General features: G+C 39.0%; 1 protein-coding gene across 1 annotated transcript in view; it reads left to right on the top strand.

Moving 5' to 3' along the window:
* The window catches only part of CCDC27 (coiled-coil domain containing 27), a 45,431-nt gene that overhangs the window by 1,499 nt on the left and 24,811 nt on the right, over positions 1 to 19,121 (top strand). Inside the window, exon 2 of the mRNA XM_069078997.1 lies at positions 18,645 to 18,852. Within this exon, the coding sequence (XP_068935098.1) occupies positions 18,645 to 18,852 (208 nt within the window). The remainder of the gene's footprint in view (positions 1 to 18,644; positions 18,853 to 19,121) is intronic.

The raw sequence follows: 19,121 nt of genomic DNA, 5'->3' as shown, positions 1-19,121 counted from the left end.
CTGGTTCTAGTCTTGTCATGCCTGACCCAGACTGCATCTGGAGGGTGGTATTTAGCTCTAGCTGCCACAAGTAGGAGACTGTCCAGAGAAGGGGAACTAGGATGGTGAAGGGTCTCATTGTCCTTAAGTCATTTTTGGTCACATCTGAGTCTTCATGCCCCATTTGGGGTTTTCTTGGCAGATAATAGAGAGGTTTACTGTTTTCTCCTTCAGCTCATTTTACAGATGAAGAAACTGAGGCAGACAGGGTTAAGTGACTTGCCCAGGGTCACATAGTTAATAAGTGTCTGAGGCCAGATTTGAACTAAATAAGATGAATCTTCCTCATCCCAAGCCCAGTGCTCTGCTGTGCTACCTAGTACCTCTACTGTGCTACAAGATTGTGCCAAATGAAGATCTTTTGAAAGAACTAGGAATATGTGGCCTGGAAAAGAGATTTGGCATTAGGGGATGGTGGGTTGAGATGGCTGTGTTCAAGTATTTGAAGGGCTGGCACATGGAAAAAGGGATTCATTTTATTCTGCTTTTCCCCATATGTTAGAATCAGGAACAGTTGAGGGAAATCACCATGAAGTTGACTTTGGATTGATACCAGAAAAAAAAAAAAAAACCTTTATAATAATTTGAGAGAGCTGTCCACAAGTGAAATGCTCTGCCTTGGGAAAGTAATGGGTGCTCCTTCTCTAGGGGTCTTAGAGAAGAATCTGGACTTGCACTTCAGGGGTATGTTGTACAGGGGATTTCCATTACAGCGTGGATCCAGCTATCTGGCTCCGAAATTCAGTGATTCTAAAAAGTTGTTCCAATTTTCAAGATGTGCACTATGTGATGGCATTTCTGCAGAGACTCAGGAAAGTTATTGTTGTGATGTCATTTGGATTTGGGGTTTTTTTACCCCCAATTTTACACACACACACACACACACTTTGAATCCTTCCTTGAAACATAGAAAAAGAACTAAACCAAACTAACTGATAAGCCCATTTAGTTTGAAAGCATTCGCACCATTTTGCACCCATAGTCATCCTCCTTTTTAGAGAGAAAGGAATTTTGTGTTTCATTGTCCAAGACCAAGTTAAATCTTTTCAGCTTACCAGACCTTTGCTGCCTTTTACCATTGTTCTTTTTTACATGACTGTCTTGTATTTCTTGTCTTCCTGACTCTGTTCCCATCACTGTGTATCCATTGCTACAAGTTTTCCTATATTTCTTTGAATGTCTCATAGTTGTCATGAGACAGATGATTATTTTTCTATTATTAGTAACCAATTATTAAACTAGGACTGAGGTTTTTCCCCCTTTATTTCCTCATTCAGGGACCAACTCTTGTAGGTCAGTCAGTCTCGAAAGGACAGGGATGGTGATGAGATTGGTCAAAATCCTTCTCCTCAAAATTGGGAGAATTTATTTCTGATTAAAGTATGAAAGAGAATGCAATCTGATGAATTCTGGCCCTAAAAAGCATTAGGCTTAATGAAACCCACCATTTGTATTGTTCAGTTTAACTGGGCTGGGTGGGGGATTCTTCAGTCCAGATCGCTGGAACAGCTGAGTCTCAGGATCAAACCAGGTTCTCAGCTAGAGAAGCTGGAGGCTTATAGCCCACCTCCTCATCTACCCCTCATTGATTGGTCACCAATCAGGGTTGATCTCTGTCTGTCAGGGTCACCCAGTTTTCCAAATGTTTTTAAGCATTCATTGATCTCCATGGGTTGTATTTGGTTACCTAGAGAGACTGCTGATAAATTATTTGCTAGCCTAATTAATAAATTGATTATTAATTACCCAGAAACTCTGTCATTTATCACAGTCATTTTATCTTCCATAGGGGATAGGGAGATAGGCTTGCTGGCTAGGCAGGAAGAGACCTACTTTAAATCAGGCAGTTCAAATCTGAGTTCAAATCTGGCCTTAGATACTTACTAGCTGTGTGACCCTGAACAAGTCACTTAACCCTGTTTGCCTCAGTTTTCTCACCTATAAAATGAGCTGGAGAAGGAAATGGCAAACTGTTCTAGTGTCTCTGCCAAGAAAACCCAAAATGGTGTCACAGAGAGTCAGACAGGTTGAAATGTTAACCTTTCATTATTCTACATAATAAGACTTTATTTACTTAGTTGCATAGAGGTTGCTGATTTATATTAGTAGAGGGAGTTTCCTCATCCAGGAATTCCCTATACCAATGGTATCCCAGGCCTAGGCCCTGTGCTTATTTCTATCCTTGTGTTAGAATAGCACAGTTTATTCCTCCATTTACCCATTGATGTCCCACTACCCACTTTCGTTTCCAATTCTTTGCAGTCACAAAATGGACTACTCTGAATATTTTGCCATCATGGAATTTTTCCTTCTACTCTTAACTTCTTGGAGATATAGGCCTGGCTGTGGGATCATTTGTTCAGAAGGCCTGAACCATTTTATAACTTCTCTCACATAATTCCAAATTGTTTTCCATGTTGCTTGAACCAATTCACAACTTGGGGAGAGATTTTTATTTATTTATATTTTTTGTTTGATTTCCAAGGAGTTGAATTTCTTCCTACAGATTAACAGCAGGTGTTCTTATACTACTCTGGGCTTGGGAGAGGACATTTGGATACAGGATATAAATCAACTTAGTCATTTAAAGACCAAATCCATAGATTCAGTAATATGCCTCAAAGCTCCTCCCCTCTCTACACAGTTATATCCCTACAAAGAGCTAATCAATCAATGGATCAACAGGCATTTATCAAGAGCTTACTATATGGTAGTACATGGCCCCCTTTTCTCCATCTAATGCTTCTGTTTTTTTAGGGGGCATTTAGAGACCTGTCACCTGTAGGAAAAAAACTTTCATCCAGATGGCCTTGCGGTATCATGAGACAAAGTGTTTTTGGGAGCCATCAACCTTTTTTTTTTAAAGTAGAAATAAAAAAAGGCTTATTTACTTAGGCCTGATTAGAAAATCAGGCTAATAATTTTAAGAGGAATCTATATCCCAGTTATTGCTGAAAAACCTCATTTGGCTAAAGGATGAGTACTTTGATCATTTGGAAATCTGCCAAGTGTAAGAGAGGGAGAAGGTTTGAATGAATAAATGAATGAATGAAAAAAATATTTATTAAGCACTTAATATGTGTCAAACTCTGTGCTAACTACTGGGGATACAAAGAAAATAAGGGATACAATATCAAGGAGCTCATACTCTAATTTGGGGAGACAACACATAAAAGAAAATTTAGCTGCAGGACAGGAAAAAAATGCCTAAAGGTCTCAAGAGTAAAGGACATAGGGGCGGCCAAGTAGCACAGTGAGTAAGAGTGCCGGCTGCAGTGTCAGGATGACCTGGGGATCGAATCCGGGCTCAGACACTTAGCACCCACCCAGAAACACCTGGCCGTGTAACCTTGAGCAAGTTACTTAACCCCTGATTGCTTAAAAAAAAAAAAAAAGAGTAAAGGACATAGTGGAATAGTAAATGGCATAGCCCAGAGGCTCTAAGAATTATATCAGGTCATTTAACATTACCAGGGGTCTGAAGGCTGTAGAGTTGAGTCGAGTCAAATGGTAAGGCCTAGAGGTTCTTAAGAGGCAATGATAAGATAGGTGGTCAGGTCTCATTCTCAAGAACCCAACCTCAAGACTGTTTAGTAGCTTAATAAATGGATTCATTGTTCTGGATTTATAAAAATCTTAATTTTTGAATTCTCAGATTGGGAAATTGTAGGTCCAGGATTATTTTTCTTAATTAGTCTTTTCCATTTTACTTGAAGAGATGGAGTTGGGGCCTATCATCTCATCAAAGCCATGTGAAAAATCATGCAGATGGGTTTAGGGGGCTTAGCCTGGAAGAAGGGGGCAAGAAGGGAAAGTACAAGAAGAAGGTCAACCCCATTGTGGTGGGTTTTCCCATCTCTTGGTTTTGGCCATTTTTTTAAACCCCAAAGACAAAATGAGGAGCCATGGGTAGAAGCTTGAAAGAAGGAAATTTAGTCTTGATATCAGGAAAAACTTTCTATTTTTTTCATTTTCTTTTTTGTAAAATAATTTATGATTTTTTAAACATTTGTTTTTTTTTCAAATTCTGAGTTTCAAATCCTTTCCTTCTCTCCCTTCCCCCTCCTGGAAAAGGTAAGTAAATTGATATAGATTATACATGTGAAGTTATACAAAACATATTTCCATATTAGCCATGTTGAAAAAAAAAATAGACCAAAAAAATCCAAGAAAAAAAAAGTTTAAAAAGTATACTTTGCTCTGCATGTAGACTCCATCAGACATTTTTCATCAAAGTTCTTGGGAATTATCTTGGATCATTGTTTTGCTCAGAATAGTTAAGTCATTCATAACTGATCATTGTATAATATATAATATAATACACAAGGTTCTCCTGTTTCTGCTCACTTCGCTTTGTATCAATCAGTTCATGTAAGTCAAGAAAAACTTCTTTTCCCCCTACTTTTGAAAAATATTTTATTTTTCCAAATTATGTTAAAAAAAACATTCATTTTTAAAAACTTGAGTTCCAAATTCTCTCCCTCCCTCTGCTCTTCCCTCCCTGAGACAATGAGCCATTGCATATAGGTTATATATGTGCAATAAGAAAAACTTCTTGACAACGAGAGCAGCTGCTCAAGGAATGGAGTAATTTTCCATCACATAAAGGCTAGACAATTTGTTGTGGATGGATTTTTATTCAAGGTCTGAGTTGGACTCCATGGCCTCTCAGATTGTTTCCAACCAAGAGATCCTCTGATTCCAAGACTGAGTTGGGAGAAGGTTAACCTGAGGGTTTTGTCTTCAAGGGTTAAAATAAGCCACAATTTTTGTTCAGTTCTTTCTGTTGTGTCCAACTCTTCATGACTCCAATAGGCCTCTATTTTTTTGTCTTTTTTTTAGAGGGGGGAAGACAGAGCAATTGGGATTAACTGACTTGTCCAAGGTCACATAGCAAGTAAATGTTAAGTGTCTGAGACTGGATTTGAACTCAGGTCCCCCTGACTCCAGGACCAGTGCTCTATTCGCAGCGCCACTTAGCTGACCCTGTAACAGGCCTTTTCTTGGTAAAGATACTGAAGAGGTCTGCCATTTCCTCCTCCAGCTCATTTTACAGATGAGGAAACAACCAAATGGGGTTAAATGATTTGCCCAGGGTCACACAGCTAGTAAGTGTCTGAGGCCAGATTTGAATTCATGAATATGAATCTTCCTGACTCCAGGCCCCAGAGTTCTGTCCATTGTGCCTCCCACCTGCCTTAATTTAGCCACAATTTGCCATGGAAGATTAAGAAACCCAACCTTAAACCTGCTTAGGAGCTCAGTAAATTAATTCATTGTTCTGGATTTAGAAAATCTTAATCTTCAAATTCTAGGATTGGGAAATTTTAGGACCAGGATTGTTTTTCTTACAGAATTAGAGTTGAGGGGTGATCTCAGAAGTCATTTAGTCCTTCCCAAACCTTAGTAGGAATCCCCTTAACAATTTCTTTGACAAGTGGTCATGCAGCCTCCTCTGCCTCAAGACCTCTGGAAGCAGTATCAGACAATCAGAGATTTATAGCTAGAAAGGGGTGTCAGATTTCAAGGGAACTTACTCATGCCAGAGGAAGTTTATTCAGTTTTGAAGTAGTTCTAGTTAAGTGTTGCCTTATATTCAAGCAAAATAAAAGTCTGCCTCTCTGCTATTTCTATACATTGAAGATGAAAGATGGATAAGCACAAGATGGCAGAAATAGCATGGTGTTGAATTTTCAGTCAAGGAAGACCCAGGTTCAATCTCTCATCAGATACTTAGTTGTGCAAAGCTGGGCAAGTTACTTAACCTTGCTAAGGTCAACTTCTGCATGTACAATAATAACACCCACCTGACATGAAAAATGAGAAAATGTATGTGTAGCACCCAGTCTGGGTTAATTCCTCTCAACCTACATATGTCTTCATGTTTTGGGATCCCTGGAGAGTGAAGCTACTGACTACTACTCCCCTCAGGGTTGTAAGGGGAAGCCTTAGGTTTGGGCCTTCCAACACTATAGTTGGTAAACCCCTATTGGTGTGCTCCCCATTATTAATCAACCAATTGAGCTCTATTAGCTTTTAGGAAAGGGGTTTATTGAGAAGATGTGATACAAACAGTTGGTACAGAGACTTCTGCCCTTGCATACCTGTAGAAGGTTCTCAAGGATGTGGGCTTAAGCTCAAAATGGGACATACAAAGAATGCAGACATCTTGTGATTTATAACCCAGGGAGTTCTTTTCTCCTTTCTTGAAGGTCTTCCCTTAGGCAGGCCATCTAGGACTGGGCCAGTCTGCTCTACTGCTGGGATGGAAGGCTGCTCTGTTAGCCCAGGATACCCTACTGCTTCTGGGGCAGAGTGGAGAAGTCAGACAAATCCCAAAGTAGTGCAGCCAGGTGAGAAATGAAGAGATGTTTGAACTGAGTTCTCTCCTTATATGGAAGTTTTAGAGCTCATGGCTCCAAATCACTGGATCCCCTGAAAACAATGATTTTTTTTTTTTAATTCTGAATACTGTATTTCAAAAAATCCCAAATGAAAACTTCCCACATTTGTTAGAATCAGAGATCAAAGCTAAAAAGAATCTATTGATCACTTTCTGAGAGGAACCCCAAAGGGAAAAGTCCTGGGAACATCATAGCCGAAATCCAAAGCCTTCACGTTAAAGGAAAAATACTGTTAGCATTCAGAAAGAAGCAATTCAAGTGACAAGAATTATAGTCAAAACCATACAAGACCTGGCAGCTTCTACAAAAATGATAAGAGACTTGGGAATACAATATATCAAAAAACGGATATAGGCTTACTCTGCAAAGCTGAGTGTAAGCCTATAGAGGGGAAAAGGCCCTTTATTAGAAGAGATAACTTTCAAATATTTCTGATGAGAAGACCAGAACTTTGGGGAAAAAAAACGCATAAAAACATAAATGTATTTGAGTAATTTGAAGAAGTTGAATGATGTAATATAATTTATGTAAATATAGGGACAATCAGGTGGTGACATAGATAGAGTGCAGAGCTTAAAGTCAGGAAGACTTATCTCCCTGAGCTCAAATCTGGTCTCAAACACTTAATAGTTGAGTGACCATGGACAATTCACTTCATCCTGTTTGCCTCAGTTTCCCCATCTGTAAAATGAGCTGGAGAAGGAAATGGCCAACCACTTCAGTATCTTTGCCAAGAAAACCCCAAATAGGGTCATAAAGAGTTGGACATGACTGAAATGAGTCAACAACAATAGCAAGATCTTCCTTCTCTAAGCTGGAAGGGAGAAGCATCCAAAGCAAGTTCTGTAGTCTGAAAAAAGTCTGAAGCTTGATGAATCTCAAATGGAACTTGAAGTTTGAGGACCAAAGAAGGCTGGAGCTCTCCTGCTCTTATCAACTCTGTCCTGCCCAGCATGGAGGGCAGGGCATTCATCTATACCAATAAGGGGAGAGTCCCATACCAATAAGTTTTGGGATAGGGGTTACATTCAAATACGGAGGAAGGAGTAAGGGGAATGGATATTGAATGATCCTCAGTCTTATCTGAAATAGAAAAAGGAGGATTAAACACAAACACAGATATACAGATATACAGAGTTTGGTGAAGAATTCTATTAGCTCAACAGGAAAACAAGTGGGCATGGAAGGTAGGAAGTTAAGAAAGACAACACAGGAAATAGTCACAAGCAAAACAAACTTTGTGAGTCTGATGGGAGACATTAAAAGGTGGGAGACTGAAAAAGAAAAGAACTAAAATCTAAGGGCTAACTTATAGTGTTTTCTAGAAAACTGTGAAATAGCTAAACAAATTATATATAAATGTAATGGAGTATCATTGTGCCATAAGATATGACAGAAGAGGGGATTTCAGAGGATTCTGAGCAATACAAAGTGATGCAGTGAAGAGAGGAGAACCAGAACAATTTGTACAAAGATAATGACATGGCAAAAACAATAACCACCACCTGTAATGGGAATGTAAATTTCTAAGATCTTCCCTGCCCCTAGGCTAATGTGCACCTGGAGCCTGGGGTGGGAGGCTTGTTTTTCAGTAGATACTTCTTGATTGGCCAGTGAGTCAATAAGGTTGTTACATTCTCTGAGCCAGGAGAAGGCTATATAAGCCCTGATGTGTAGCTTTGTTTTGGGGCTCACTTTGAGAAGTGTTGTGTGATTTGAGCTGGATTCTGGGAAGCCATTGTTGAGAGCCCCCCCCCCGCCCTCGGCTTTGAAAAACCCAAATGTTGATTTGGTATGGATGTAATGGTTGCTGACAGTTTGGAAAACTGTCTACTTGATCTGTTTTCTGTCTTGATAATTCTGTCTGTATGCTCTGAAGTTTGGGGTGCTGACCTTTTTCCCCTGAACTAGGTAAACGATACATATGTTTGACTGATTAAAGTAAGCTTGTTAACCCATTTTGAGTTGCTTTCCTTTATCAAAGCATATCCAAGAACCTGTGTTGGCAGCGACCCTGGGGACGCTGGGGTGCTTGCTGCTATACCACCAAACTTTGAAGACTTCAGAACTCTGATCAAAGCACTGAAACCAAAGTACCTATGATAAAGCTTGTTACCTACCTCCTGATAGAGAGGTGGTGATGGATATAAAGTGTATTTTTGGACATGGACCCTATATGGACTGGCTTTGCTTGACCATGCTCATTTCTTATATTTGTTAAATGACATAAATAATGATGCCAAAGCAGATAGCAGAATGGATTAGAAACCAGAAATCCAAAAATGTGTCGTTTACAAGAAATGCACTTGAAACAGAAAGACACATATTAAAATAAGGGACTGGAGTAGAATCTATTATACTTCAGCTGAGGAAAAAAAAAAAGGTAGGGGCAGCTAGGTGACACAGTGAATAGAGCACCCGTCCTGGAGTCAGGAGGACCTGAGTTTAAATCTGGCCTCAGATGCTTGACACACTTACTAGCTGTGTGACTTTGGGCAAGTCTCAACCCCAATTGCCCTCCAAAAAGAAAAAAAATCTGGAAAAAAGGTTGTTACAAACTCACACAATACAAAAACAGACTTAATTAAAAGAGATAATCAAGGAAACTAGGAAACTACATTTTGCTAGCAGATATCAGACAATTGGGGGGGGGGGGCGGCCAGGTGGCTCAGTGAGTAAGAGCACTGGCTCCAGTGTCAGGATGACCTGGGGATCAAATCTGGGCTCAGACACTCAGCACCACACTCAGAAATAACTGGCCGTGTAACCTTGAGCAAGTTACCTAATCCCGATTGCTTTAAAAAAAAAAGATATCAGACAATGAAGTAATATATTACTAACTAACTAATACAATACTAACCATATATGCATCATACTAAATATTTTTGCATCCAAATTCTTAGAGGAAAAGTTAGATGAGTTACAAGAAGAAATAAACAGTAAAGCCATACTAGTAGTAGAGGCAATGAGGAAACAGAATTATCAATCACTCACTGCAGATGATATGATGGTATACATAGAGAACCCTAGAAAATCAACTAACTAAAAAATTAACAACTTTGGCAGTTGCAAGATATAAAATAAGCCCACATAAATCACCAGCATTTCTACCTATTTCCACAAAACCCAGCAGGAATAGATACAGAAATTCTTTCTATTACTGTGCAGGTGTTTACTTAGGGAAAGTCCCTTCTATTGTTTTGGGGTCCACTTCCTGCTTGGGCATCCTGGTAGTGCTGCTTTCTGATTGGCTGAGTATTGTGGTTCTGTCTGAGACTAGATGGATGTGGTTGTGGTTGAGTGCATGGGCACACATGCTGTCCAGTATACAGACAATATAAAATATTTGTGTCTACCAGCCAAGACAAACCCAGGAACTACACAAACTCAATTACAAAGCACTTTGTACACAAATAAAGACAGATCTAAACAATTGGAGAAATATTAATTGCAGATGGGTGGGTGTGATAGTAATGGCAATTAAAGATTCCCCTGTATTGGCTTGGTTTTCAAATTGATTGTGTTAAAACCCAGAGTTTGTTAATCCCACCTGTGGGATGGGCTTGTTGATGTGAAAAGAAAGTCCTGAACTGGGAGGAGCTGGTGATGTAGATTTGGAGAGACACTAGAGAGAGGCGGAAGATCTTTTTGGAAGCAGCACCTCATGGAGAGAGAGAGACTAAGAGAATTGCTGGTGGCCGCTTTGAATTGCCCTGGACTTTTGAGACCTGCCCCCTGAGCTGCCAAGGACTGAGGAGACATGGCTGTTTTGCTGGTACTTTGTCTGTCTGTTTTGATGTTGTTTTGCCAGATTTGTCCACTGGTGAAAGACAGTCCTTTTGTTGAAGAAGTCCTGGAACCTGGCTGTTCGCTAAGAAGCCCTGAGACTGTCCTGCAGACAGAGAGTGAATACTGTCCACTGGTGAGGGACAGTACTGTTGTTGCAGGGGTCTGGAGACTGTCCTGCAGACAGAATGAATACTGTCCACTGGTGAAGGACAGTGCTGTTGTTGCAAGGGTCTGGGAGCCTTTCTGTTGGTTCAGAAGCCCTGAAGAAGGATTTTCTTATTGTATGTTTACAGAAATCCTGGGAGAGGGCTTTGCTAATGTGTTCAGGGGTTCTAGGACTGTTCTACAGACAGAGGATAAATTCATGAAGGGACTGGCAATGTATCTTATGGCCTTGCTAAGCCTTGTCTCCCCAGGAACTAAGATTGCTGAGAACTTGCCTCGTGTCAAGATGAAGAAAAGACCTCCATTTGGGTATTAAGTGCTGTGTTTAAACTTGATGTAACTCTGGGGTAGATTCAATTGTGATCCAGGGGTGGGGAACTTTTGACCTTTTTGTGTTCTATGGTTGAGCAAATGAATGTATTTTACTTATGTTTGGAAACTAATCTCCATTTGAGAAGAGGGGCTTTGTGGTGGACTTAATTAAGGTATAGCCTAGGGGTGGAGAAGTATTTGGAACAGAGACTTTGTAATTGATTGAATGATTGGAAAGTCCTGGGGTGGGGTAGGCCTTGGAGATGATTTAATCACACTTAGTAAATGCTGTATTTTGAATGATGTCATGTTTTGATCTTCTCTGTTCTGGGTTTGTTACTGAATAAAATAGAGAGCACCTATGCTGGTATTTTGAACCTGGGAAGTTGCCTTTGCTTGGTATTACATTACAGCTATCTATAGTCATATGGAAAAAATGCTCATTAGAGACATGCAAATTAAAACAATTTTGAGATACTGCCTCATACCAAATAGCCATTAGATTAGCCAGTAGGAAAGAAAAGGAAATAAGTAATGTTGGAGGGGCTGTGGGAAAAAAAAATGAGATATTAATGCATTGTTGGTGAAGTTGTGAACTGATTCAACTATTTTGTAGAGCAACGTGAAGCTATGCCCAAAGGACTATAAAGCCATTCATACCCTTTGACCTAGCATGCCATTACTAGGTCTGTATCTCAAAAGAGATAAAAAAAAAACAAAAGGAAAAGGACCTATATGTACAAAAATATTTATAGTAGCTCTTTTCTGGTGACAAAGAATTAGAAACTGAGGAGGCCATCAATTGATGAATGGTTGAATAAATTGTGGTATGAGATTATAATGGAATACTATTGTACTTATAATTAATGATGAGCAGGATGCTCTCAGAAAAACCTGGAAAGACTTACAGGAGCTGATGCAAAGTGAAATGCACTGTGTACAAAGTAACTGCAATATTGTAAGATGATCAGCTGTGAATGACTTAGCTATTCACAGCAACATAGTGATTCAAGACAACTTGGAAAGACTTACAATGAAAAATACTATCCATCCCCTGGTAAAAAAACTGATGGTGTCTGAATACAAATTGAAACATGCTTCCCTCCCCTCCATGGTATTTTATTTTTTCCAATTACATGTAAAGATAGCTTCCTACATTTACTTTTATAAGATTTTGCGTTCCAAATTTTTTTTCTCCCTTCTTCCTCTTCTCTCCCCAAGACAGAAAGCATTCTGATATAGACAATTATGTGTACAATCATATTAAACATGTTTCCACATTAGTCATGTTATGAAAGAAGAATCACAACAAAATGGGAAAACCAACAAGAAAGAAAAAACAAAAAACAATGACAAAAAGAGAAGAAATAATATGCTTTGATCTGCATTCAGACTTCATAGTTCCTTCTCTGGATGTGGGTAATATTTTCCATCCTGAATCATTTGGAATTGTCTTAGATCATAGAATTGCTAAGAAGAGGTAAGTCTATCAAAGCTGATCATCGCACAATGTTGCTGTTACTGTGTACAGTGTTCTCCTGATTCTGCTCACTTCACTAAGCATCAGTTCATGTAAGTCTTTCCAGGTTTCTCTGAAATCCACCTGCTCATCATTTCTTATAGAGCAACAGTATTACAATACATTCATATACCACAACTTATTCAGCCATAGAAGCATACATATTTTTTTTTGTCTGTTTTCTTTCACATCATGACTGTTATGGAAATGTTTTGCATGACTACACATGTATAACCTATAATGAATCATTTGCTTTCTCAATCAAGGTGGTGGGGTAGAGAGGGAGGAAGGGACAGAATGTGGAACTCAAAGCTTTAAAAGCAAATGTTAAAAATTGTTTTTATACACAGCTGGAGAAAAAATTCTAAATAATTTTTTAATATATATATATTTTAGCAAGCTAAAAAAAGAGCTACTATACATATTTTTATATATATATGGATACTTTTCCTTTTTTGATCTTTGATCTCTTTGAGATACAGAGTTAGTAGAGGTGTTGTTGGGTCAAAGATTATGTACAATTTTATAGTCCATTGGGCATAGCTCCATATTGTTCTCCAGAATGACTGGAGCAGTTCACAACTCCACTAACAATGCATTAGTGCCCTTGCTTTTCCACATCCTCACCAGCATTTGTCATATTCCTTTCTGTCATGTTAGCCAATCTGATAAGCATGAGGCTATTGCCTCAGAGTTCTTTCTCTAATCAATAGTGACTTAGAGCATTTTTTCATATGATTAAAGATAGCTTTAATTTCTTCTTTTGAAAACTGCCTGTTTGTGTCTTTGACCATTTATCACTCGAGGATTGGTTCTTATTTTTACAAATTTTACTCCATTTCCTATATTTTAGAAATGAGACCTTTTTTCTCTCCTGGTTTTCTGTTTCCCTTTTAATTTTGACTGTGTTGGTTTTGTTTGCACAATTTTAAAACAATTTCATGTAACCATCCATTGGTAAAAACCATCTATTATACATCCTTCAATCCTCTCTATCTCATTTTGTTATTAAATCTTCTTTTATCCATAGATCTAACAAGTAAAATTTTCCATGCTCCCCTAATTTCCTTATGACATTACCCATTTATATATAAATCATGAGCCCCATTTGACCATATCTTGGTATACAATGTGAGGTGTTGGTCTATGCTCAATTTCTGCCAAACTGCTTTCCAGTTTTCCTAGAAATTTTTTCCAAATAATGAGTTCTTGCCATAAAAGCTTGGATTTGGGGATTTGTCAAACACTAGATTACTGTGATTATTTATTACTGTGTATTATCTACCTAAGCTCTTTCCCCCTGATCCACTGCTTTATTTCTTTACCAGTACCAGATTGCTTTGATGATTATTTCCTTGTAATATAGTTTGAAATTTGATACCACAATGCCACCTTATTTCACATTTTAAAAATTGATTCCCCTGATATTCTTGACCTTTTAAGTTCTTTCAGATAAATTTTATAATATTTTCTATATCTACAAAATAATTCTTTGATAGTTTGATTGGTATATCATTGAATAAGTAAATTAATTTAGGTAGAATCATCATTTTTATTATATTGGCTTGGCCCACTGTAATGTAATGCCAAGGAAAGGCAACTTCCCAGGTTCAAAATACCAGCATAGGTGCTCTCTATTTTATTCAGTGACAAACCAAGAACAGAGAAGATCAAAACATGACATCATTCAAAATACAGCATTTACTAAGTGTGATTAAATAATCTCCAAGTACTACCCCACCCCAGGATCTTCCAATCATTCAATCAATTACAAAGTCCCTGTTCTAAATACTACTCCATCCCTAGGCTATACCTTAATTAAGTCCACCACAAAACCCCTCTTCTCAAATGGAGATTAGTTTCCAAACATAGGTAAAGTACCTTCATTTGTCAATCACAGAGCACAATAAGGTCAAAAGTTCCCCACCCCCAGGATCACAATTGAATCTACCCCAGAGTTACATCAAGTTTAAACACAGCACTTAATACCCAAATGGAGGTCTTTTCTTCATCTTGACACGAGGCAAGTTCTCAGCAATCTTAGTTCCTGGGGAGACAAGGCTTAGCAAGGCCATAAGATACATTGCCAGTCCCTTCATGAATTTATCCTCTGTCTGTAGAACAGTCCTAGAACCCCTGAACACATTAGCAAAGCCCTCTCCCAGGATTTCTGTAAACATACAATAAGAAAATCCTTCTTCAGGGCTTCTGAACCAACAGAAAGGCTCCCAGACCCTTGCAACAACAGCACTGTCCTTCACCAGTGGACAGTATTCATTCTGTCTGCAGGACAGTCTCCAGACCCCTGCAACAACAGTACTGTCCCTCACCAGTGGACAGTATTCACTCTCTGTCTGCAGGACAGTCTCAGGGCTTCTTAGCGAACAGCCAGGTTCCAGGACTTCTTCAACAAAAGGACTGTCTTTCACCAGTGGACAAATCTGGCAAAACAACATCAAAACAGACAGACAAAGTACCAGCAAAACAGCCATGTCTCCTCAGTCCTTGGCAGCTCAGGGGGCAGGTCTCAAAAGTCCAGGGCAATTCAAAGCGGCCACCAGCAATTCTCTTAGTCTCTCTCTCTCCACGAGGTGCTGCTACCAAAAAAGATCTTCCGCCTCTCTCTTGTGTCTCCAAATCTACGTCACCAGCTCCTCCCAATTCAGGACTTTCTTTTCACATCAACAAGCCCATCCCACAGGTGGGATTAACAAACTCTGGGTTTTAACACAATCAATTTGAAAACCAAGCCAATACAGGGGAATCTTTAATTGCCATTACTATCACAATAGCTTTGATTACTTCATCTGAAGACTTCATATATTTTGATCATTTATCAATTGGAGAATGGTTCTTTTTTTGTAAATTTGACTCAGTTCTCTATATGTTTGAAAAACGATGCCTTTATCAGAGAAACTTGCTTCAAAATTTTTTAAATTACTATTCCTAACTGTATTTCTATTCATCTTCTTCCCACTACATTCTGTTTACTCTATACTTCCTCTCCCTTCACCCTGTCTCTCTTCAAAAGTGTTTTACTTCTGACTACCCGTCACCCAATCTGCCCTCCCTTCTATCTCTCTTTTTTTTTTTTTTGCCTTGTGGAGGGCAATTGGGGTTAAGTAACTTGCCCAAGGTTACATGGCTTGTTTTTTTGTGTGGGTGTCAAGTTTCTGAGGCCAGAACCGAACTCTGGTCCTCCTGACTCTGGGGCCAGCACTTTTATTCACTGTGCCACCTAGCTGCCCCCCCCCTTCTCTTATCCCCTTCCTCTCCTACTTTCCTGTAGTGTATGATAGATTTCTATATCCAATTGAGTGGGAATGTTCTTCCCTCTCTGAGCCAATTCATGACAGTAAGGTTCTGTGACTCCTCACTTTCCCCCTCTTTTCCTCCACTGTAAAAGATTTTCCCTGCCTCTTTTATATGAGATAATTTATCCCATTCTACCTCTCCTTTTTCCTTTCTCTCAGTACATTCTTCTCTCACCCCTTAATTTTATTTTTTTTAGATATCATCCCTTCATATTCAACTCACACCTGTGCCCTCTCTACATATATACTCCTTCTAACTGCCTAATGATAAGAAGGCTTTTACAAGTTATAAGTATCATCTTCCCATGTAGGAATGTAAAAGTTTAACTTTTATAAGTCCCTTATAATTTCCAGGATATAAGTCCCAGGATAAATATAAGTCCCTTCTGATTTCCCTTTTCTGTTTACATTTTTATGCTTCTATTGAGTCTTGTATTTGAAAGTCAAATTTTCTATTTAGTTCTGGTCTTCTTCATCAAGAATGTATAGCAAATCTTTTTGTGGTGCCAAAGAATTGGAAATTGAGGAGATACCCATCAATTGCAGGGCGGGGGGTGCAGATAAAGTTGTGGCATATGATTATGATGGAATACTATTGTGCTATAAGAAATTATGAGAGCAACTAGGGTGCAATGGATAGGGTGATTGGCCTGGACTTGGGAAGACTCCTCTTCCCAAGTTGAAATTTGACCTCAGACATTTCCTAGCTGTATGACACTGGGCAAGTCACTTCATTTTGTTTGCCCCAGTTTCCTCATCTGTAAAATTAGCTGGAGGAGGAAATTGCAAACCACTCCAGTATCTTTGTTAAGAAAAACTCAAAGAGGGCCATGAAGAATTCAACATAACTGAAAATGACTGAACAATAAAAACATAAGAAATGATGAGCAGGACAATTTCAGAAAAATCTGGGGAGACCTATATGAACTGATTCAGAATGAAGTGAGAAGAACCAGATCATCATACATAGTAAGAGCAACATTGTAAAGATGTCAACTGTGAAAGACTTAGCTACTCTGATCAATACAATGATCCAAAACAATTCCAAAGGACTTATGATGAAAAATGCTATCTATATCCAGAGAGAGAACTGATGAACTCTTGAGTGCCAATTGAAGTATAGTTTTAAAACTTTGTTTTTCTTGTTTGTTTGGGTTTTTTTGCAAAATAGTTAATATGGAAATGTTTTGCATGATTTCATATGGATAGTGTTTGCCTTCTCAATAGATATGGGAGAGGTGGAAAAGAGGGAGAGGATTTGAAATTCCAAATGTTTTTAAAATAATGTTAAGAATAAATAATATTTTTAAAAAACCAGTGATGCACCCAAAATAGGGCCACTTCAACATTTTTTAAATGCAAAGAAGAGAAGAAAGTTCAGAAAAAAGTATAAATGGGAAAGATTTGAAAGTAACATGTAGAATTTGTCATATATTTATATATATTAAAGAAATATGAAATGGAGATTTATATTTCATTAAAAATCTTTTTGTGTTTTTATTATATATGAAAATATTCTTTTTCAGGTTTTTAAATTCAGGATTTTAAAATTAAATTTTTAAAAAGGCCAGAGCTGCAACAGATTAAAAACATTTTTTTAAAGACTCAATCATAGGGGCAGCCAGGTGGCTCAGTGAGTAAGAGCGCCTGCCCCAGAGTCGGGAGACCTGGGATTGGTTCCGGGCTCAGATACTCAACACCCACACAAAATAACTGGCTGTGTAACCTTGAGTAAGTTACTTAACCTCAGTTGCTTAGGGGTGGCCAGGTGGTGCAGTAAGAGTGCTGGCCCCAGCATGGGGAGACCTGGGATTGGTTCCGGTCTCAGATACTCGGCACCCACACAAAAATAACTGGTCGTATAACCTTGAGCAAGCTACTTAACCCCAATTCCTTAAAAAAAAGTCAGTCATGTAATATGGTCACCAAGAAAGCTTGCTATTTAATTAAGATATGCATGGAGTCCAGAATTAGGGAAATTATATTCCCATCATTCTTTGCCCTGGTTTTAAAACATACAGGGTATGGAATTAAATTCTGGGCACTATATGTAGGAAAGACATTGATAAATTGTGCCTTCAGAGATGGGCAAATGAGATCATGACAGGTTTAAGATCATTCAACTCAATTCACCAGACATGTTCCAAGTGTCTCCTATGTCCAAGGCCCTATGCTAGGTGCCAGGAATACAAAGACAGAAAACAGTCCTTTGTCCTTAAGGAGTTTACATCCTACTTTACAAGATGTAAAGAGGCAAGCCTATACAAAGCATATAAATGGTGATGCAGAATAATTTCCTAAGGAATGGGAGAGATTTTTCATAACAGATGGGATCAGGAAAAGTTCTCTTATAGGAACCTTGTGCCATAGGAAATTTAACTAAAAGAAGTGAGCATATTTAGCACGGAGAAGGAAAAAACTGGAAGACGCGATAGTCGTCTTCAAATATTTGAAAGGACATATTGGAAAAGATTGAATAGACTTAAAAAAAAACAAACTAGAAGGAGTGAGTAGATGATGGGGAGAGGCATATTTAAAGTTGATGAAAGAAAAGCCTTTGGGGCAGCCAGGTAGCACAGCGAGTAAGAGCACCGGCTCCAGTGTCAGGATGACCTGGGGATCAAATCCGGGCTCAGATACTTAGCACCCATCCAGAAATAATAACTGGCCGTGTAACCTTGAGCAAGTTACTTAACCCTAATTGCTTAGGGGCAGCCACGTGGCTCAGAGAGTAAGAGCACCGGCTCCAGTGTCAGGATGACCTGGGGATCAAATCCGGGCTCAGATACTCAGCACCACACCCAGAAATATCTGGCCGTGTAACCTTGAGCAAGTTACTTAACCTCGATTGCTTTAAAAAAAAGAAAGAAAGAAAAGCCTTCACAAACAGTTCTAGCTGTCACGAAATGGAATGGGTTGCCTTGAGAGGTAGTTGGTTCACCACCACTGGAGATCTGAAGGTGAAGGCTGGAAAACTGCTTATTGGGGAAGATATAGAGAGAACAGGTTGGACAAGATGGCCTCTGAGGATCCTGCTAGCTCTGAGATTCTGCAATTTTATGGTTTGTTTCTAGTGATTGTCCTGACTACTCCATCTTTCAGGAGGAAGGTGGTAAGGAGAGTATGAACACCCTCGATGGCAGCAGCTACAGCCACAGCAATTCTGAAAGGAGCAATGTCACAAGTGCCGGTGGCATCATCACCTGTGGGGCTGGTTATCTTCCTCTGATGCAAGAGCTGCAGAGGGCCTTCCTCATGCGTGCTGAATGTCCCAGATTTAGCAACAGGTCCACTTCAACATCACAGTGGGGTAAGTTGTAGGATTCAAGGGGACTGGGTAGAAATGTACTTGCTTCTACCTCTGCCAAACTAGCTACATTCCTTCTAGTATATAGAGCTTGTTCACTCCTGAGAGTAGATTTGAGGTTAGAGTTAAGTATATTGAATGATTGTAGGATTCCTTGAGAAGATGCTATCTGTATTCAACAGAAACAGAGTTAGGTAAGCAGGATGGGAGGAAAGAAGGAGGGAGAGAAAGAAAGAAAGAAAGAAAGAAAGAAAGAAAGAAAGAAAGAAAGA

This window comes from Petaurus breviceps, unplaced genomic scaffold (assembly GCF_028583685.1).
Source record: "Petaurus breviceps papuanus isolate PSGF00001 unplaced genomic scaffold, PetGlider_PUasm1.0 91041, whole genome shotgun sequence".
Lineage (NCBI taxonomy): Eukaryota > Metazoa > Chordata > Mammalia > Diprotodontia > Petauridae > Petaurus > Petaurus breviceps.
This window is presented reverse-complemented; position numbering and strand designations above follow the sequence as displayed.